Source organism: Trachypithecus francoisi, unplaced genomic scaffold (assembly GCF_009764315.1).
Source record: "Trachypithecus francoisi isolate TF-2019V2 unplaced genomic scaffold, Tfra_2.0 Lachesis_group7, whole genome shotgun sequence".
Classification (NCBI taxonomy): domain Eukaryota; kingdom Metazoa; phylum Chordata; class Mammalia; order Primates; family Cercopithecidae; genus Trachypithecus; species Trachypithecus francoisi.
The window spans coordinates 57,458,934-57,481,202 of record NW_022681472.1 but is presented as its reverse complement, the minus strand read 5'-3'; the positions used below and the strand labels follow the sequence as shown (position 1 = coordinate 57,481,202).

At 40.8% G+C, this 22,269-nt stretch overlaps 1 protein-coding gene across 1 annotated transcript in view; it reads right to left on the bottom strand.

The window, feature by feature from the left end:
• Positions 1 to 22,269, bottom strand: part of GRHL2 (grainyhead like transcription factor 2) — a 199,707-nt gene that overhangs the window by 135,882 nt on the left and 41,556 nt on the right. Inside the window, exon 2 of the mRNA XM_033203375.1 lies at positions 8,900 to 9,095. Within this exon, the coding sequence (XP_033059266.1) occupies positions 8,900 to 9,095 (196 nt within the window). The remainder of the gene's footprint in view (positions 1 to 8,899; positions 9,096 to 22,269) is intronic.

Here is a 22,269-nt window from a genome sequence, read left to right as displayed (position 1 = left end):
CTACTTAAGCCTCAGCAATGGCGGGCGCCCCTCCCCCAGCCTCGCTGCTGCCGTTTCAGTTAGATCGCAGACTGCTGTGCCAGCAATGAGGGAGGCTCCGTGGCCGTGGGACACTCCCGGCCAGGTGTGGGTATAATCTCCTGGTGTGCCTGTTTGCTTATAGCGCAGTATTGGGGTGGGAATTACCCGATTTTCCAGGTGTTGTGTGTCTCAGTTCCCCTGGCTAGGAAAAGGGATTCCCTTCCCCTTGTGCTTCCAGGTGAGGCGATGCCTCGCCCTGCTTCAGCTCTCGCTGGTCGGGCTGCAGCAGCTGACCAGCACCGATTGTCCGGCACTCCCCAGTGAGATGACCCCAGTACCTCAGTTGAAAATGCAGAAATCACCGGTCTTCTGTGTAGCTTGCGCTGGGAATTGGAGACTGGAGCTGTTCCTATTCGGCCATCTTGCTCCGCCCCCAAAGTGTCATTTTTTCTACTCTGCCATAGTTTTCAAACACATGAATAAGTAGGTTTGAATTGCGTTGGTTTATTGAATTTTTTGTGTTTCTTTCTTTCCTTCTTTCTTTCTTTCTGTCTTTCTTTTCTCTTTCTTTCTTTCTTTCTTTTCCCTTTCTTTCTTTCTTTCTTTTCCCTTTCTTTCTTTCTTTCTTTTCCCTTTCTTTCTTTCTTTCTTTCTTTCCTTTCTTTCTTTCTCTCTTTCTTTCCTTCCTTCTTTCTTTCTTTCTTCTTTCTTTCCTTCTTTCTTTCTTCTTTTCTATGTCTCCAGATCTTCCTTCTAGCCAAACTCCTTTGCACCCAAAAAGCAACTTTCCCTTTCTTGAGATGAAAGAACATTCATGAAAATCATGCCTCTACTGGAGTCCTCTAGCAATTCCTGTGATTTTCACTTACCTGAATACATACACAAGCCCAGACACCTGGCTTAGGGTGGGGACAGAGCAGAGTGGCCAGGAGTCCAGACCTAGAGCCTGCTTGCCTGTGTTCAAATCTCAGCTCTACCACTCAGTAAACTCTGTCCCACTTTCCTCATCTGCAAAATGGGCATAACAATAGCCCCTCATCTCACAGGTTTTTAGTAAAATTAAATAAATTAATGTAATTTTGAAAGCACTTGGAGTGTGTGGTACTTTATATTTGTTAATAAAAAACAAAATAAATCAATTGTAAATCATTCATGTTAACTTTCAGAGTCTATACTATATCAAGCATTGCTAAACACTGGATAGAAATGAGATAAATGATAGTTGTCATCATCTATTGAAGATGACAGATAAACACAATTTCAGTACTCAATACACCTGTGTTCATTGCAGCACTATTCACAGTAGCCCGCAGGAGGAAACCACCCAAATGTTCTACAGCAGATGAATGGAAAAACAAAATGGGGCACAGCCATACAACGGAATACTATGCTGCCTTAACAGAGAATGAAATTAAGATGTATGTTGTAATATGGAGGGACCCTGAAGACACTACGCTAAAAAACTAAGCCAGATACAAAAGGACAAATATTGTATGATTCCACTTAGATGAGGTACCCCAGAAGGGTCAAATTCATAGACAGAAGGTAAAACAGAGAGGACCAGCAGGTAGGAGGATAAGAAAGGAATTATTGTTTAAGGAGTACAGAGTTTTCTGTTTGGGAAAATGAAAAGGCTCTGGAGATAGATGGTGGCGATGTTTGCACAACTATGTGAATGTACTTAATGCCACAGAACTGGACACTTACTAATGGTTAAAATGGTAAATTTTATGTTATATATCTTTTATGACAATTTTTTAAAGGCATTAAGGAAGAAGTAAGTGTTTAAGGAGACCCCACAGGTATAAAAATAGAAGGAAATCATGTCCTTTGCAGCAAGATGGGTGGAGCTGGAGGCCATAATCCTAAGCGAATAAATGCAGGAACAGAAAACCAAATACCACATGTTCTGACTTATAAATAGGAGCTAAACATTGGGTCCACATTGACATAAAGATGGGAACAACAGACACAGGACTACTAAGGCAGGGATGCAGGGCAAGGGCTGAAAAACGACCTTTTGGGTCCTATGCTCATTGCCTGCGTGCTGGGCACAGTCGTATCCCAAAGCTCAGTATCACACAATATATCCATGTAACAAGCCTGCACACGTACCTCCAAATGTAAAACAAAAGTTGAAATGATAACTTTTTTTAAAAAAAGACCTGCATATGTATCCCAGAACTGAAAGTATAGTAATTTTAAAAATAAAAATAAATAATAAAAGGGGGGAGGAGAAAGAAATTCTACTGGCATTGAGATTAAAAACTTAATAAACTGGAAAACTATACATACATTAAAAGAAGAAGACCTGCCTCCCCAGCTCTGCCTGCTGCTGTACCCTGAGTTTATGACTCACCCACCCCACTAGAGAGCACTTAGTTTCTCTCCTAAAATATAGTTATTCCTATAGTGTTTTAAAAATTTAATACCCCGCGATATGAGATAAAACTGTGCTACTGACAGGATTCTCTAGAAGCCTAGAGAGCAGAGCTCCCCAGAGGGGCTGAGCCATTGGTAGGAATTTGTAAGGTGGATGGAGAAGGCTTTCTAGCCACTGGAGCTGCTTATAAAAAGGTTAGAGGGCAGGACAGAACAAGGAAGGCATGGCCGGCATAAGGAATGAGTTGGGGGAGATGTGGCCTCAGAGGTGAGCAAAGGCCAGATGAGGAAGGGCCTCTGAAGCAGGGACAGATGATTTACCTCTTTTGTCATGTGCTATGGCACCATCACATTTTTCTTGACTGTCAAGCTTCCCTTGCCCTCTCCCCTTCCAACCAGGTGGCACAAAGTCCCCTGTGCCTCTGAAACCCATCCCCCACCCCTGGACACCAGCCTCCAGGCTCAGCCGCCAGGGTCCCTTGCTTGGGCTGCTCAATCAACTCCTAACTGGTCTCTCTCCTCTCCTTCATTTCATTCCTGTGAATTATTCCTGGATCCATTAGGAAGACTCAGCGTGGTCTGCTTAAAATGCAGTCTGAGCTTGTCGTGTTGCTATTATACTTAAAACACTTGAGTGCTTCCCGTTACTCTCAGGTAGGTAGTCTCAAAACCGTCTCCCATCTCAGTGTAGGCAGCCCCTGGTTTTGCTTCTCACACTTGGGCCAACTATATTTATGACCATGCAATGCTCCTTCTCAGAAAAGAGCCATCACACAAAATCCTCTCTGCCTAGAACATGTCCCGCCCCTCCTACACCCACACAACCCATGCCTTCTTCAGGCTAACTTGTGCCCATACTTTGAGTCCTATCTAATTTTATGTGCCCATGATATGGCAATCTCTATGTCCACCTTGTACATGGTTATGTCCTCAGTGCCTGGAATGTAGTAGGCCCTCACTAAATACTTATTGAAAGAATCAATTGATCAATGAAAATGGCCTGGAAAAGGCAGGACCAAAGAAATAGAAGAATAGGGATTCCAAACACTGAAACATGTTAGCAACCCCAAAGATTCATGGAAGTGAATGTTATTGTTGGCAAGAGTCCCTGATGTGAGCTCTGCACAGACACCTGTGCTCGGTCTAAGGTGCTAGGCACAATACCATAAAGGTGGTTATTAACGTGCGGGTTTGCTCTTCTTTGAACCATGCTCTTTTTTGAAACGTTGGCTTTGCAAACCATCTTTAGATAAACTGAGAACTCCGAACTTGGTCTCTTCCCTTGAGTCCTAGATGCCCCTACCTGGACATCTTGCAGGTACATCAAACTCAACTCTTTATAATTCTCCTCAGAGCCTTTATTCTGTACTCTCTGTCTCGATTAATCCAGAAATCATCTTGCCCTTAGTTATGAACTCCCCTCACCAACTCTCTGTCTCTCTGTCTCTCTCTTTTCTGTCCTGGTCTGTGCATGTGACAGATCGTTCTCTACTCTGTGGCAGAGTACGCATTGCTTCCTCTGGAAAGCCGGTGAATTATCTGGGAGGTTGTTAGTCAATCTACTGCTCTTAGAACATAACCCTTTTAGAGCACTGACCTCCATAAACCATGGTTACAGGTTTACAGCACTGTGTTTGTCCTGGACTGTGATTGTCGGTGATCTCTCTGAGGTAGTGAACTGAGTCTCACCTGCCTTTAGATATCCAATATTTATCCCCATTGCTAGGAGGTCATAGCTACTTAGTGAATATTTTTTGGGTGGGTGTGTAGGTGAGTGGGTGGGTGGGTGGATGGATGGGTGGATGGGTGGATGGATGGATGGATGGATGGTGGATGGATGGATGGATGGATGGATGGGTGGATGGATAGATGGACAAACAAATCAACCAACAAACTGGTTTCCAGCAGTACTGGTCAGTAGAACAGATAGAAACCAACTGACCAGGGAAGCCTATTTTTCACTACAGCTGGAACCAGATGATGATAAATCAGCTCTCTCAAGAGGAAAATAAAGTTACATAAAGTAAGTCAAAACAGTTTTAAAATATCTGGCTACTTGAATCTGTCACGTTTTTCTGTCATGCCTGAAATTCATGGAAAGGTCGCACAACTCTGGAGCTATTATTGGTAAGTAGTTTAAACTACATAGAGAACTGGGCTAGAATTTTAGTCTCTATATTATGACAGATTCTATACATTTGGGTTTTAAAAAATAAACACCACTTGATGAGTAAGCAACTTGTTAAGCTCCAAATGCATACTTTTAAAATTTTTAAGTGGATTCAAAAAAGGGCATTTTGTAAATGGTAGACATTGTAAAACAATGGATATTAGGAAACATACAAGATTGTCCTGTGGATCTTGGGTAAATCCCACTGAGTTGCGGAACTATGAAATGTAAAACCTGATGGACTTCACTGCAATAATGCTGTGGTGACAGTTATCAAATGCAGGTGAAAAGACCTTGAAATTTATGAAGTATTATGCAAAGGTATGCCTTCGCCACATTCACAGGACAGGGACCACCATTTCTGGAGTGCCTGCGTGCAGCTCATGAACTCCTCCCTGTGGACAGAGTCCACGACTGTCCCCTCGGGGATGATGTACTCCAACTTCAACAGTGAGGAAAAACAGTTTCTTTGACAAAAATAGAATCAATTCATACTCTGAAGAGGCATAGAAAGTCTGTAAAATGTAAATGATAACATGGCAGCAATTTTTACAATAATTTAACTTCCCAGAGTTTACACGAGTTTAGACCAAAAAACCAGAACTGCTTTATTTCATTAACATTTCACTTGACTACAGAAAAAGGTCTATCCTCAAGGGACATTTAACTTTGTTATAACTTTAACACCAACGTATATAAGCTGTAAACACCCAGGGAACTGAAAAGGGCTTCAAAATGATCATTTGAACATAGAGTGTTTGAAAACAAGACCAATTCTTTCCAGAAACACTAAAATGTTTCAAGCAAAAATATAGCAAAGCTCGTGTGAAATAAAAGCAGCTATGTAACTCTAGTAGTCCACACGGTCTTGGAAATATTAATTCAACAGAAGGAGTTACAGACTTGGCTGCAACTTGAGTTTTATGTAAACTCCCTACCTGGTGTCTCAGAATATTTACAGAAAGCAGTATTTCAACTTTCCTTTAAATGCTAGCAAATATATAAGAGGACAGGTAATCTAGGTACCACATTTACTAGTACTTAATTATCCTTTGTATCTGTGGGAAATAAAATACATTGCCTTCATAAATTACTAATTATGGACTGGACATGGTGACTCACGCCTAATCCCAGCACTTTGGGAGGTCAAGGTGGGCGGACCACTCGAAGCCAGGAGTTCAAGAGCAGCGTGGCCAACATGTGCAAAATCCCATCTCTACTAAAAATACAAACAAAAAATTAGCCCGTTGCAGTGATGCACATCTTAGTCCCAGCCACTTGGGAGGCTGAGGCAAGAAAATCATTTGAACTCGGGAGATGGAGGTTACAGTGAGCTGAGATCATGCCACTGCACTCTAGCCTGGGCAACAGAGCAAGACTCTGTCAAAACAAAACAAAAAAAATTACTAATTATGTTTGTTTCAGGGTATGCTTCTCTTTCTCACTAATACAAAAAAAGAATTGCCATCAAATACAGATATATGAAATTATATCCATTTCATAACAGAATAAAATCTATTTTTTAAAGAATAAGAACAATATATTTTTAGTATATTCCTTCAAAGCCTTATGAAAACTATTAAGTGACATATTAATTTAACATTATAAAAGTTACAAACAGGCCTGACACAGTGACTCCTGCCTGTAATCCCAGCACTTCGGGAGGTCAAGGAGGGCAGATCACGAGGTCAAGAGATCCAGACCATCCTGGCCAACATGGTGAAACCCTGTCTCTATTAAAAATACAAGAATTAGCTGGTCATGGTGGAGCGTGCCTGTAATCCCAGCTACTTGGGAGGCTGAGGCAGGAGAATCGCTTGAACTCGGGAAGTGGAAGTTGCAGTGAGCCAAGATCTTGCCACTACACTCCAGCCTGGTGACAGAGCGAGACTCCATCTCAAAAAAAAAAAAAAAAAAAGTTACAAAGAGAAGTTGTAATGATCTGAATAATCAAATCAGGGTCACTTTAAAGATATATTTATAGATTTTGAAGATCAATACAACTGTCAGGTTTTGACTATTTTTTAATCATAGAAGAAAATCACTTTTCAATTTCTTTCTAAGGATGAGACCAAAAACAGTTAAGCCCTCAAGAAGTGGCCCAGTATACGAAGCAGCCTAATTTGATGAGTTCTGTGCTTCCCAACTATCCTCAATACGTTTTGAAAATTTTCAGTTTGAAACATTTATAATTTATCCTTGCATTTCTCAAATGAGATCCTCAATCAGAAAGAATGAAAAGTATAAAACCACCACAGCCAGAAAGGAAGAAGAAAAAAATGCCTACCATGAAATCATTTTGGTTTTCACAGTTTTTTTTTTTTTTTTTTCCAGAAATTCCCCTTCACTGTAGAGAAAATAGCCTTACTTACATACAATGTAGTTTAGGCCTTAAAGCATCCTTTCATCTTGAACCCAAGTCCCCCAAAGTTAATGTCCTTCTTGCTATGTCACGAGTCCTGCTGGGAGTTTTATGCCTTCATAAGAGGGTGGTCACAATCTGCCAGTGCTGGCTCTCTTGATAAGTGGGAAAGTCAGCCTAGACTGGAGAAAGCCTAGACCAAGAGAAAGCCGTTCGTATATTTGTCCAGCACTTCCTAACTGTAAAGGATGCATTTGTTTGAGTTAGCAATATCTTTATTTAAAATACCCTGGATGGACCTACCTGTCAGTCACTTGTACCTGCCACTCATACCTTGCTCTCCATCTTAGATAAAGCCTCACTTTGTTTTCAATAATCCCCCCAAGGAGGAATCCCTCCTGAGTGTTTTAACGGGAAAGAAGTTGGAAAAGGAATGTGTAATTTTAGAAAACCCTGGCAGAAGAGTAGGTGTGGTGGCTATGCCAGAGGTGGTGGTGGGAGATGTTTTGAAAGCATGAGAACTGTTTTAGGGAAGAGACAGGAGACAATAGCTTGCAAAGTGGAGGCTGCTGGAAGTTAACAGGAAGTCGGAAGCAGAAAGGAAACAGGAAGCAGAGACCGAAGGTTACGAAAAGGGAAATTATCTCTCCTGCATGATTTTGCCGAAACCTCTGGTTTTTCCATGATGGAGGGAGAAGGGAAGGTGGGATTCAGTTCTTATTCTAAAATAAGAGTTCATTGTGCCCAACCAGCAAAATAAACACAGCCATCCTCACATTTGTGCCAATTCCCAGCATCAACCAAAGGTGTTTACAATCAAGGCAGGTAATAAATCTCATTCAGTAAATACTTGTCCATTTTTTACACTTCAATAATTCAAAAGGAGCAGGTCATACCAGGCATAGTTCTTTATGCTGGAGAAAAACCATTGGTTTTTGTCTGATTTCCTGAAATACTCCTATTTTATAGGTAGTATATGGCAAGTAAATTTTTGAAATGTAAGTGCTTTACATTTATTTTGCCTTAAGAGTTTTTCATAATAAAAATTTACTACTCATCAAAACAATGGAGAAAGTTAGGGTTGTAACAAAATTAGGTATTGTAATTGCTGCAAATGTCTTCCACAAAAGTATTCATCAGAATGTTCCTTTTAAAACTGAAAAATCTAGAAACCCTGAATGTTTCTTATTAATAGAAAAATTTAGAGGCAACCTAAATGTTCAACTAATGAGCAATAACTAAATTATGGTATAGCCACTGATACGGTTTGGCTCTGTGTCCTCACCCAAATCTCATCTTGAATTGTACTCCCATAATTCCCATGTGTTGTGGGAGGGACCTTGTGGCAGATAATTTGAATCATGGGAGCAGTTTTCCCCATACTGTGCTTGTGATCACGAATAAGTCTCACAGGATCTGATGGTTTTATCAGGGGTTTCCACTTTTGCATCTTCTTCATTTTCTGTTTCTATTGCCACATAAGAAGTGCCTTTTGCCTCCTGCCATGATTCTGAGGCCTCCCCAGCCACGTGGAACTGTAAGTCCAATTAAACCTCTTTTTCTTCTCAGTCTCTGGAAAGTCTTTATCAGCAGTGTGAAAATGGATTAATAAAGCCACACAATGTAATATACTTCATTCAGCAAAAATGATAATCCTAAAGTAAACATGGTAACAAGGAAGTATTTGTAATATAAGAATAATATGCAAATAATATTTATGCATGTGAACAAAGAACACAAAAAATATTATCCCAAAATGAGCACTTCCTCTGGGTGGGTGATAAAGTTGAGCTTTGTAGATGGGGAAGTAGAGGACAATGAGAACAGGAAGAGGCTGAATTCTATATTGAGTTTGGAAATGCTATTAGTTCCCTGGTCTGGGATGAAGAATCTATTCCATCTTCCCACCAGCAAACGGATGTCCTGGAGCAGGAAGAAGAGAAAAGTGGAGGCTGGGGACCTACCTTGTAGTAGTCATAGAGCAGGCCGAGGGCAGCAGCACTGTCCTCATCACCATTAATGCTCATCATGGCCTTGGTGGCCGCCGTCAGGGGATTCTCCAAGTATGACTTCCAGGCTTCATCCTCACTGGTGTAGGCTCTTCGGGTATTGAATGGAGGGTCACTGGGCATGGGCACTAAGGCCACTAGTCTTTTATTACTGTAAAAACAAGAGAAATGTGAGGTTCATTATCAGAGAGAGCAAATTTCTTACCCCTAATAATATACACATTACATGACTACAAACCTTAATTTTCATTTCCTCAGAATGGGGGAGAAGGAAGGGAAGAAGATTAAAGTTAGAGTGACAACCACTGATTTATTTTTTTACTGTCTATGCGAAGTAATAAGTCTTTAAAAAGTAGTCCCAGTAGTATAAGTTGGTATTATGGTTTGAATGTTCATCCCCTCCAAAACCTAAATTAAAATTTCATGAACATTGTGATGGCATTGGAAGGTAGGGCTTCCACGTGGTGTTGAGCCCACTCCTCTTTAAGAGGTATTTAGGTCATGAATGGATTAATGCCATTATCAAAGGAGTGAGTTCATTGTGACTGAAATAGCTTTGCCCCCTCTTGCTCTCTTTCCATCTTGCTCTCTCTTTACCCTTCCATCTTTCCCCATAAGATGATGCAGCAAGAAGTCCCTGGTCAGATGCTGCCCCTTGATCCTGGACTTCCCGACCTTCAGAATTGTGAGCCAATAAATTTCTACCCAGGGTCAGGTATTCTGTTATAGCAGTACAGACAGTTGGTCCTCTTCAAACTCAGGGCTCTGTATCCAGTCATTCTAGGGGCCAAGTAATTTTATTTATTTATTCTTTTTTCTTTTTCTGAGACAGAGTTTCACTCTTGTCATCCAGGCTGGAGTGCAATGGCGCAATCTTGGTTCACTGAAACCTCCACTTCCCAGGTTCAAGGATTCTCTGCCTCAGCCTCCCAAGTAAGTGGAATTACAGGCGCCTGCCACCATGCTTGGCTGATTTTTGTATTTTCAATAGAGACAGGGTTTCGCCACGTTGGCCAGGCTGGTCTCAAACTCCTGACTTCAGGTGATCCATCTGCCTGGGCCTCCCAGAGCTCAAGGATTACAGGCATGTGCCACCAAGCCTGGCCTAATTGTTCTTTATTAATGAATGCAAGGATGGAACCCTAAGAGAGAGCAGGTTTCATTTCATTCTCTGAGTTCTCATTATAAATAAATGCAAGACATTAAATGTAATCAATATGCTAATGATTATAGAAAACTTTTATCTAGTTTAATCTATACTTGAAATTACTAGCAAATTATAGATGAACCCATGTCTCAATTTAAAAAGGCAATGTAAGCTACTTTGCAAGCACAATGTATTACAGGTAATGTTGTATAAAATGATATGGAACAGCAGGAATGAGACAGACTCTATTGTAGATCCTGTGCTGCTACAGAATTCTACAATATTTAGGTGATATAAAAGTCACAAGCTACAAAGACTATCATGGAAAGTGAGGGAGTCTATATGGGGAATTTACAGTAGAAACATAAATGGGTGGGAGTCAATCAATCCTAACCAAGCTAGCCTTGCATAAAGCAGCAATTGACAAACAAGGCAATGTCTTCAGGTGAGTGTGATGACTCAAGTACCCAAAGACCATGACAGTCCTCAGCATCTCCCCATGCTGGGTGCTCAGCTATCAAACAACAGAGCCTGCAGAGGTTTGGTTTTCTCTCCTAGCCCTCATATGCTTGTTCATTGAAATGAAACCAACATGGAACAATGAGACATTGTATTTCAGTAACACCTAAGTCAGCACATCGTAACATGGCAGGGACATGTGACAAGGCTGGCAAAGGCAACGCCAACATCACTCAATGGAAATTCAACTACCAAGGCCTTCTGATGGTCATGCAGTCATAAAAGAGGTCCTTTTTTGCCAAGAACCAACATATGTTGGTGCACATGCGGTGGAAAGGGAACAGCTATATACTGTTGATATAAATGTGTCTCTATGGAAAACAGTATGGAGATTTTTCAAAGAACCAAAAGTAGATCTACCATTCTTTCCAGCAATTCCATTGCTAGGTATTTACCCAAAGGAAAATAAGTCATTATATTAAAAAGACACCACCACTCATATGTTTATCACAGCACAATTCACAATTGCAAAGATATGGAAAAAACCTATGTACCCATCAATCGATGAGTGGATAAAGAAAATGTGGTGTACACACACACACACACACACCATGAAATACTACTCAGCCATTAAAAAAGAATGAAATAAGGTCCTTTGCAGCAACAGTGATGGAACTGGAGGCCACTATCCTAAATGAAGTAACTCAGGAACAACAACAACAAAAAACAAATACCACATGTTCTCACTTATAAGTGGGAGCTAAGCAGCTATGGGTATGCAAAGGCAAAGAGAGTGATCTAATAAACATTGGTACAATGTACACTATTCAGGTGACAGGTGCATTAAAAGCCCAGACTTCACCACTATACAATGCATCCATGTAACCAAAAACCACCTGTACCCCTAAAGCTATTGAAATGAAAAATATAGAAATAAACTAAAACGGAAAATAGAAAAAGAAAGACTTAAAAAAAAAAAAAAGAGGTCTATTTTTGCTGACACTCCTATGGGATCTCCTAATGGTAGATGGTTCCTCAGCTCACTTTGTGATGGAGAACTGGTGTGAACTCACAACAAAGAGTGTGTCAAGGGCCCTTTATGTGCTGTCAGGGTGCATGCTTTGGTGTAAGTTCAGAAAAAAAGACACTGACATTGGTAAGATATGTTTGGGATGGGACAGATGGGAAATATACGTTTAGCAGAGTGGAATTCCGGTCGCTAGGTCTCTGAATCAGGCTCTTTGAGCCAGTGGTTTGGTGAAACTGATTGGAAGGAAAGAGTGAACACTGACTCAATTGAAAATGAGTTAGATTACAGGGGTATAATCAGGCTTCTTGGAATACATGAGAAAACACCCTAAGACTGGGCATGGTGGCTCACGCCTGTAATCCCAGCACTTTGGGAGGCCAAGGCAGGCAGATCACAAGGTCAGGAGTTCGAGACCAGCCTGGCCAACATGGTGAAACCCCATTTCTACTAAAAATACAAAAATTAGCCGGGCATGGTGATGTGTGCCTGTAATCCCAGCCACTTGGGAGGCTGAGGCAGGAGAATTGCTGGACTCAGGGAGGCAGAGGTTGCAGTAAGCCGAAATCGTGCCACTCCACTCCAGCCTGGGTGACAGAGCGAGACTCCATCTCAAAAAAAAAAAAAAAAAAAAGGAAAAATAAACACCCTGGTTGGTGGGCTTACTACCATACTATTAGGCACTGTGGTGACATGGAGTAGCATAGGCCTTAGAAGTAAGTACTTGTTCACCATTTACAGTGGTGGGAAGCTGGGTAATGTCTAACGTTTAGTTTCTCCTGCCTTAAATAGGAATAGCAATGCCCACCCTACTTACCTTACAATGTGCTTGTGAAGATCAAATAAAATAATTGATAAAATAGGATTCTGCAAACTGCATAGTACTTTGCAAATAACAGGTATGACTATCACTGCACAGTTTTATGTTCCCGTAAAATTTGTGGATATATCAATTTTTGGTAAAGTTGAGAATAATTTAAAAGTCTTAAAGATAATCATTAATTGAAGGGAAATTAAAGTTATTCATTTAACAATATTCTTTAAATATTTATTGAGAGCCCAATAGTTGCCAGACATTGTGCTGGTTGTTAAGGATGGAGTGGCACGTAACATACTGTTCCTTACCCCACACACCTGCCAGAGAGAGAGAATATCACTACTACAGGGCCATGCATGTGAGAAAGGGTGGTGTTGTGAGGGCACATGACAGAGGGGACTAACCTAATGAGGGGACAAAGAAGGGGGCCAACATTTCTAAACAAAGCTGAAGCATAGGTAGGAATGTGCTGGTCAGTGCTGAGATAGGGATATGTGGGAAATGCTTTTAAAAGTGAAGGATACTTTAGTAGTGTGCAGAATAATGGGATTTTCTTACAAAAGGAGCACATTTGTATTTATTTTGGAGAGTCCGTTAGAAAAAATGTACATATTTAATCTAATGATAAAATAGTATTTCCATATAGAAAACTTCTAAATATGCAGGGTTAGATTTGGAGACAGGAAATGCTGGTGGACTCCTGAGGATCTATAACGAGGCCTTCGGGAAGAACTAAGAAGGCAGCAGAGGTGGTGGGCCCGGGCTGTGACAGTGTCACCCGGCCCACCACAATTGATTAGTTGGGGCCACCCTGGGTGCCTGGTCTGCAGCCTCCACTTGGAGAGTAAAATAGAGGATTTGGAACCTCAGTTGTTGCCCATGAAGACACAGGCATCATGCACACTTCCAAAAATGCCCAGTCCTGCAGGAAGGACTTCACGTTATTTGGAGTGACCACACCATTGAAAAGGATGAGGATTTTACTCTGTCATGCCTCAGAGACACACACATTGCTGTGGAGGAGTGTGGGTGGGGTGAGGTGTTAATTATAACACTGGCTAAATTCTAAAAGTTTAGCAGGAAGCACCAAGCTGAAGGATCAGAGCCAAGTCTCGATTTTCACTAAAATGTGTCCTGATTCACTGGAGAGATTTTTCCCTAAATCTTCCTCTTAAAATCCCTACTCCCTCCTGCTGAGTCTCTTAGCTTGCTGATTTCATGTTTCCTAGCACAAAGCTTGACTCATAAATTTAAGAGCGGTATCAGCCTTTCCCCTAAAATGAAATTGTTGATGAATCCTTACGTGATCAGTGGAAAAAATATTCTGGGAAATCACAACTTTGTTAGCCATTTCTTTTCACATTCTTGACAGCCACAGGGGCCTTTTGTGCTCTTCCCTTTAACTACACAATGACTTTGGTTTTTTCTTCACAAATTATAATCTCTCTGGTACACAGCACTGTTGAATGAAGTTTAATTTAATAAAAACAGAACAATCTCTCTGGTACACTGAGCAAAAATGTAGACTTGTAAAGAAAGGAAAGTTTTACAGAGCAGCTTTCACCACAATTAGGAACACTCTGAAGCTGTTTTATCATTGCTCTTTTGGAAGGGCAATTCTAATCCTTTTCTGGTCCATTTCTTAAATATCCTCTGTGAAGCTTTAGGTGGGCTATGTCCTGGGTAGCCTCAAACACAGAATGGTAAACAGCAACTGTAAACTCAATCCCAAGGTCTTGCTTTGGAGGAAAATTTTGGTGATCGTCAGAGCAATCACAGCAAGGCTAAGGCCATGTCACACAGACAACTTTTTTTTTTTTCTCTCTAGTTTGTTTTCTTTAATCCATGACTTCACTGCTGGGAGATGGCTGAAAGACGAGTCACCAGCTGAAGCAGTGAAACGGACCACGCAGCTGTGCCACTGAGACTAAGACCAGCCAGTCCACAAGGCTCCAGAGCATTCTGCCAGGACAGCCCCCTCCATGCTCCCCTGAGTCTAATAGGAGTCAAATGCAGGAATGCTTTACTGGGGAGAAGCAGAGGAAGCTTAACACATAACATTTTCCCCTTCTAAAGATATGTGCAATAATGGTCAACAGATCCAGACACAAATCCACTTATAAAGACACTTGGGATCCAGAACAAAAACTAGGACAGTGCCCGTCACACAATGCATGTTCATGGTGAACCCGGTGCTAAACCATTAGTGGATGATCTGCTTCCAGGTCAGGCCTTCTTATGTAGCAGGGCAGCTCCCTCACAGTGATCTGTTGAAAATCAGCCCTAGACACAAGGTTTGTAGAGAAGAAAAACAAAGAAAAGAAATTTTTTTTAAAAAAAGAAAATAACAAAGGAAAAAGCTAGGACAGTGAAGTACGCACACAAATTATTACTTTTAATCAACTTCTCATATCCATTTCTACAAGGACATTGGTTTGTGTTTTACGGAATTTTTGTCTTGATCTAGGGGGAGGATGCTTTTGGAGTTGAGTAACTTCAGTTTAAATCTCAGCTCTATCAATGAGTGAATTCAGATGAGTTGCTCATCTCCTTGATGAGCAGGTATCTCTTTGAGCTTCCATTTCTTCTTCTGTATCATGATATTTTATATTATTCTAAAGGAATCACTCAGATATTTCCATTTGAAGTGCTTGGTGCATTATAGATCTTCCCTAGATAATAGTTAGATAGTAGTAGTACCCTCCACAGAGCTAATTCTACTAATAACCAGCTCAGAGTCCAATGGACTGTTTTTGGGTCTTAACTCCTTGAATTTTCTTGTCCATTTTTTACTTTTATAAAATCCTGCTTTACTTGTGAGACAGTATGCTAAGGTAGTTCTTCTCTTTAGCCAACCATTCTTTTCTAATTTCTGTTCTACTTGAACTCTCCTCTTCCTTCTCTAACTCTGATCATTCCTTCGTCTTTTTCTTATTTATCTACATTATTGTTCTAACAGCTTTCATTGCTCTACCTTAATGACTAACAGATATATAGTACCTGAGAACCATTTCTGTATTTCTACATAGAATCCTTTTGTCGTGGAATCAACCTAATGCCCATTAATAGAAGAATGGATAAAGCAAATGTGGTACATATACATCATGGAATACTATGCAGCCATAAAAAGAACAAGATCCAGGTCCTTTGCAGGGACATAGATGGAGCCAGAGGTTATTATCCTTAAACTAACACAGGAATAGAAAACCAAATACTGCATGTTCTCACTTATAAGTGGGAGCCAAATGATGGGAACAAATGGACACAAAGAGACAAACAACAGACACTGGTGCCTACCACAGGGCCGAGGGCGAGGGGAGGGGAGGGATAGGAGCATAAAAAATAAATATGGGTACTAGGCTTAGTACCTGGGTGACGAAATAATCTGTACATCAAACTCTTGTGACATGAGTTTACTATATAACAGACCTGCACATGTACCCCGAATGTAAAATAACAGTTAAAAAAAAGAATCTTTTCAATTTAAAGTCAATGTCTTCAACACTAAGCGAATCATCATTTCTCAACCAGACACTCCTCATCACTATCTGTTCCCAGTCACTTAAGGCCAAACCTTATGTACTGTTTTAATATCCAGACTCTGAAGCCAGACTGCCTGGGTTCAAATCTTGGCTGCACCACTCATTAGCTGTGTTACCCTGGATTACTTAATTAACCTTTCTGTGTATCGATATCTTCACCTATAAAATGGAGACGTATCCCAATGTAGACAGAATAATGGTATTCACTTCCTACTGTTTTTGTCAGAATTAAATAGACTGACACACTATAAAAGCAGCATACATGCTATTATTCTTTCTCTTTATCCCTTACATGAAGTCAATCACCATATTTATGATTACAGCTTCAGTCTTATCTCTTTATGCCTTCAACTTTCCCCTCTTTGATCCATATTGAAGGCTAGTGAGATAATCCTCACAGAACGTGGTTTTTCAGAGTGTACTATGACTCTTTACTGCCTATAACATCAAGTCCAAAATCCTCCGTCTGACATTTAAGGGCTTCTACTATCTGGTCCCAACCTACTTTTCAAAATGTACTTCCTTGTACTTATTTGATATAAGGAATTAAGCCATTTTCTCTGCAGCTTCCTAAAGATGCCCATTCTTACTTCTATCCCTTTGCTCAGACTGTTCCCCTGCCTGAAATTCCCTTCCTGTTTCTCTGTCTAAATTGTGCTCTTATCAAAGTCCAGCTGCAACATCCCATCCTCCAAAAAATTTTCCAGGATTTTCCCTATTTTAGTCTTTCAGGGCTTCCCTTTGCTAAAAACTTTTACCTCCTATGTGTTATTTATTACAAAATCTACCATTTATTTGTATCATGCAAAGATGATTGACTATGAAAAGAAAACTGTCACTGAAGGCCAGGTGCAGTGGCTCACACCTGTAATCCCAGCACTTTGGGAGGCTGAGGCGGGTGGATCACCTGAGGTCGGGAGTTCAAGACCAGCCTGGTCAACATGGCAAAACCCTATCTCAACTGAAAATACAAAAAATTAGCCAGGCATGGTGGTGCACACCTGTAATCTCAGCTACTTGGGAGGCTGAGGCAGGAAAATCACTTGAACCTGGGAGGCGGAGGCTGCAGTGAGCCAAGATCAAGCCACTGCACTCCAGCCTGGGCAACAGAGTGAGACTCCATCTCAAAAAAAAAAAAAAGAAAAAGAAAAAGAAAAGAAAAGAAAAGAAAGAAAAAGAAGGCCGGGCGCGGTGGCTCAAGCCTGTAATCCCAGCACTTTGGGAGGCCGAGACGGGCGGATCACGAGGTCAGGAGATCGAGACCATCCTGGCTAATACGGTGAAACCCCGTCTCTACTAAAAATACAAAAACTAGCCGGGCGAGGTGGCGGGCGCCTGTAGTCCCAGCTACTTGGGAGGCTGAGGCAGGAGAATGGCGGAAACCCAGGAGGCGGAGCTTGCAGTGAGCTGAGATCTGGCCACTGCACTCCAGTCCGGGCGACAGAGCGAGACTCCGCCTAAAAAAAAAAAAAAAAAAAAAGAAAGAAAAAGAAAAAAGAAAACTGTCACTGAACTTTCGGATCCACCAACACCACCAAAACAGTGGCATTTTGAATCATCAAATAAAAAACCCAGCAGTTCCCATGCACAGTCACTGACTTTTGTCCTGCCTTGGATTCACAACAGCCTGGCTTCACCCTGGGATCTGGAAAACCTTCTTCTCTAGCTTAACCTTGGCTTTCTTCTAGAAGCAGCAAACTCTACCTCATCCCCAAGTGCATTCACACACACACACACACACACACCTCCCTGAGTAAATTAACACACATACACACCCAGACTGGCTCTAGGCACTTACGTCTAAAGTGTGTCAGATTGTTTGTAGAAAGTGTTAACACACACAAAGGTTAACTAAGTTGTCCAGGGTAACATAGCTACAAAATACATCCAGAATCTGACCACAGGAGATGGTCGTAGAGTCAAATCCCTGTCACACAGAACTTAACTAGCCTTATCACATAGAACAAGTGATTCAACCCATCTGGATCTCAGCTTTCTCATTTGTGAAAAAGCTGATAAATTAAATTAGAGAAATGCATGTAATGCACCTAGCAGAGCACTAGACACAGAGTAGTGGCCTCTAATTGGGCCATGATGAGGATTAGAGAAGAGCAAGATAAATAATGTAGGAAAGCCAAACATTTGCTCTTAAATCACCACCATAAGACACTTTAAATCCTTGTCTGCCCTCAGCCTTTCCTGTCTCTGTTGGTGAAAACTCTACCCTTCTAGTTGCAATACTTGGAGTCATACTTGATTCCTCATTTTCTTACATCCACTTCATTAGAAAATCCCAGTGGGTCTGCTTTCAAAACATATCCAGAATCTGACCACTTCTCACTACCTCCACTGCTAGCACCCCGGTCCAAACCACCATCATCTTGCACTTGGATTATTGCATTGTCTCTGTGGTAGCCAGCCTCCCATATGGCCCTTATTGATCCTTCACTTCTAGAATTTACACACTTGCAAGTCTTCTCCTACATTGGACCAAGGTTGGTCTGTATGACCAATAGCACATAACAGAAGTGATAGTATATCACTACAGAGCTAGACAATAAAACTCTGCAGCTTCCATCTTTGTAAGTCTCTCCCCCACTCCCACCCCATCCCCTTGTGCTAGCAAACTACCATATTGTGCCATATTTTGGCAAGGAACTGAAGCTTTGACAGCTGGTGAGGAACTGAGGGCTGCCCACAACCAGATGAGTGAGCCTAGTAGACTCTCCAGTCTGAGTCAAGTTTTGAATCAATTATGAATCCAAATGACAACTTGACTGCCACCTTTTGAGACCCTGAGCCAGAACCTCACAGCTAAGCTGATCCCAGATTCCTCAGAAAGTACATGAGATCATGAATGTATGCTAGTTTAGCTGCTAAATTTTGAGATAGTATGTTACACAGGAATAGAAAACGAATACAGTTTCCTAATAGGTTTCCCTGCTTTTATGATTACCCCCTGCCTCCTTTCCAGTCTATTCTCAACTAAACAGCATCTAGAGAAATCCCACTGAAACAGAAATCACATCATGCCCTCTCATGCTCAATTCTGTAATGACTCCCCATTTCCTTTAGAATAGAAGTGATGGTTGTTACAATGACCTACCGGGTCCCCCAGGATCATGGGTCCCTTACTTCTACAGTCTATTCTCCTGATACTCTTCTTCTCACTCATTCTCATCTTGCTGCACTGGTCCCACCTTAAAGTCTTGACTTCAGCTGTTTCATCTTCCCAGAACGTTCTTCCCCCAAATACCTAAGGCTAGCTCTCTCATCTCCTTTAAGCTTTTGTCCAAATCTCACCTTAATGAGACTTAACCTGACTACCCTATTTAATGCAGCAATCTGCCTCCATCCATGTTGGAATTTCCAATTCCTTTAAAACTTTCTATCTCCTTTATCCAGCTCTCTACTCTTTCTTTTTTCCATAACAGCCATCACCTCCTTAAATGCAACGTAACTTAGTTTTTTATTATGGTCAATGTTCCTTGTCTGTCTACCTCTGCTAGAACCTAAGCTCCAAGGGGCTAGGGTTGTTTTGTTCATAAATATATCACAAGCACCTTGAACAGCGTCTGCCACATACTTGGTAGTCAATTAACATCTGTTGAATGAATGAATAAAAGCTCCATTGCCATTGAGGAATTGAAGTAAAAGTTGTGCCTTAAAATATTAATGAGAGAATGGGAGGAGCTGCATTCTTCATGTTTTCATAAAATCAATTCACAGCATATTTGTAAAGTTGGTTGTGAGCTATAAAGTGCTATGCTTTTGATTTTAGGAAGCATAATTATAAATTTAATTTAATAAGCATCGATCCAGTTTGAACTTTCTCCTCCGTCTTAATTCTCCCCTTCAAATTAAAAAAAAAAAATGTGGGGATTCATTCTTCTATTCTCCTTAAATGCGAGCTAGGAAACCAAGGATATTTACATTGAGACCTGAGGCAACTGGAGGGGAAAGCTAAACTTCAATCAGCAAAGGCATGATATTAAGAATTCCTTTCTTCTACCTGTTGTCCATCATTCCCAACACTGACTTGACTGAGGGGCAAAAAAAATTTCTATCCACTACCCCTTCCTCAGAAGTAGTGAAACATTTATATAATTTCTAGGATTTCATGCTAAATACTCGGTCTCAACTGTCCTCTCCCCCACCTCTTTCTCTTTATCTCTCTCTCTGTCACACACACACACACACACACACACACACCACACACACACGCACACATACACACACACAAAAGCATAGCCTTTATCTTGAGAGCACATGAATTCTACTCTCTCTCTCTTTTTTTTTTTTTTTTTTTTTTTTTTTGAGTCAGAGTCTCGCTCTCTCCCCCAGGCTGGAGTGCAGTGGCGCCATTTCGGCTCACTACAACCTCCATCTCCCAGATTCAAGCAATTCTCCTGCCTCAGCCCCCAAGTAGCTGGGATTGCAGGCATGAGCCACTACGCCCAGAAAATTTTTGTATTTTTAGTAGGGACAGGGTTTCATCACGTTGGTCAGGCTGGTCTCAAACTCCTGACCTCATGATCCGCCTGCCTCGGCCTCCCAAAGTGCTGGGATTACAGGCATGAGCCACCGCGCCCAGCCGAATTCTACTCTCTAAATACTTAATATTCTGAGTCTTGAGCACTTGAGATTGGTCTCATTTTCTTGTAGCTGATTCACTATGGCTGATTACTGACTTATGTAATCACTTCAGCTTCCCAGCAAAAAAATGACCATATTCAGACCAAAAATGAAAGACCAAAGCTTCAAAATCTGATACTTACTTTTTTCTTTTGGAATATTGGTCTTTTTCCCATTAACAGAATAAGACTTTCAAATGGAAATTAACGAACCAATTTTCCTACCCAGGATTAATGTCACAATTTAAATGCCAAAAATGATTGTTTGACTACTAGTTGCTTTCATGCTCCTTTTAGTGCTTGCTAGAGGCAAATCATAAGAGATAACAGATACTTTCCATTTTGAAAAAGAGTTAAAATTTATTTGAAAGACTCTATGCTCAGAGCTTGTCCTCGATGACTCTAACTTTTTGCCCTTGACGTAACCTGTCTAAGATTCCTGGGAAATGAAATGAATCCATAAGCCCAGGACAATATTGATAAGCTTCACGTTAAAGATGGCTATGCTAGGGAAAGAGAAGATTCGATTAATTCAGTGAAAATATTATAATGCCCTCCACCACATAAAGTGCATAGTTTTTAAAAACAGTAAACTGTAAAACAAAATTGATGTCCATTGAAATTAAGATGGTTTCGTTTTAGATACTGATTGCAAAATATACTGATCTACTGCTTGAAGCATGGTCTCTCTCTCTCTTTCTCTCTCTCTCTCTCTCTCTCTCCTGCCCCCTCTCAGAAGCTCCAGCTTTGTAGTGCCCTAAGCATGCTATTAGTTCACCTATGAAGTAAAAGGATTAGAAATAAAACCAAAGAGCTACAGGAAAGGTAACCCACTGAGTTCTAGAAACAATGAGAAGGATACCACAATAGAAAGTGAAAGGAAGAGGACAAGAAAGAGTTTTAAAAATGGAGAGAATTTGTAGAGAGAGCAACTTATGAAATGACTAAAATTGGTTAGTGTGTGGTGTGTGTGTGTGAGAGAGAGTAAATCAAAATCTAAAACGTTAGCAATGATTATAGGTGAATTTTTATTTGCTCCTTTCTACTTTTTGACTTTTCAAGTAATCTTCAATAATAACGTCATACTACTTATTGAGCATCTACTATATGCCAGCTAATGTTCTAAGCCCCTTACATGGGTTAACTCATGTATTCCTTATGTTAATAATAACCTTAGAGTCAGATATGGACATCATGCCCTTCATACAGATGAGTAAATTGAGAATAGAGTGTTAAGTAACTTGCCCAGGTTCAGGTAGCAGTCAGCATTAGATCAGCATTGCCTCCAAGTGCCTGAGTTCTTTTTTTTTTTCCACCTCAGCCTCCAGAGTGGTCCATCATGCCTGACTAATTTTTTTTTATTTTTGTAGAGACAAGGTCTCCCTACATTGCCCAGGCTGGTCTTGGACTTCTGAGCTCAAGTGATCCACCTGCTTCAGCATTCCAAAGTGCTGGGATTACAGGTGTGAGCCACAACGCACAACCTCAGAGCCTGAATTCTTATGCATCCTTCTCTATTTCCTACTCTTGACCATGCTCTATTTTCACAATTAGAAAAAAAATTAGCTGAAAAGGGAAAACTCATAAACAAACAGGATACAAAAGACCAATATGACAGGGAATATGTCCAAATTCAGAGTAATAGAGAAATTATGCAAAAGGGGAGTTTGTAAGCTCTCTGAAGAAAGACAACATTTTT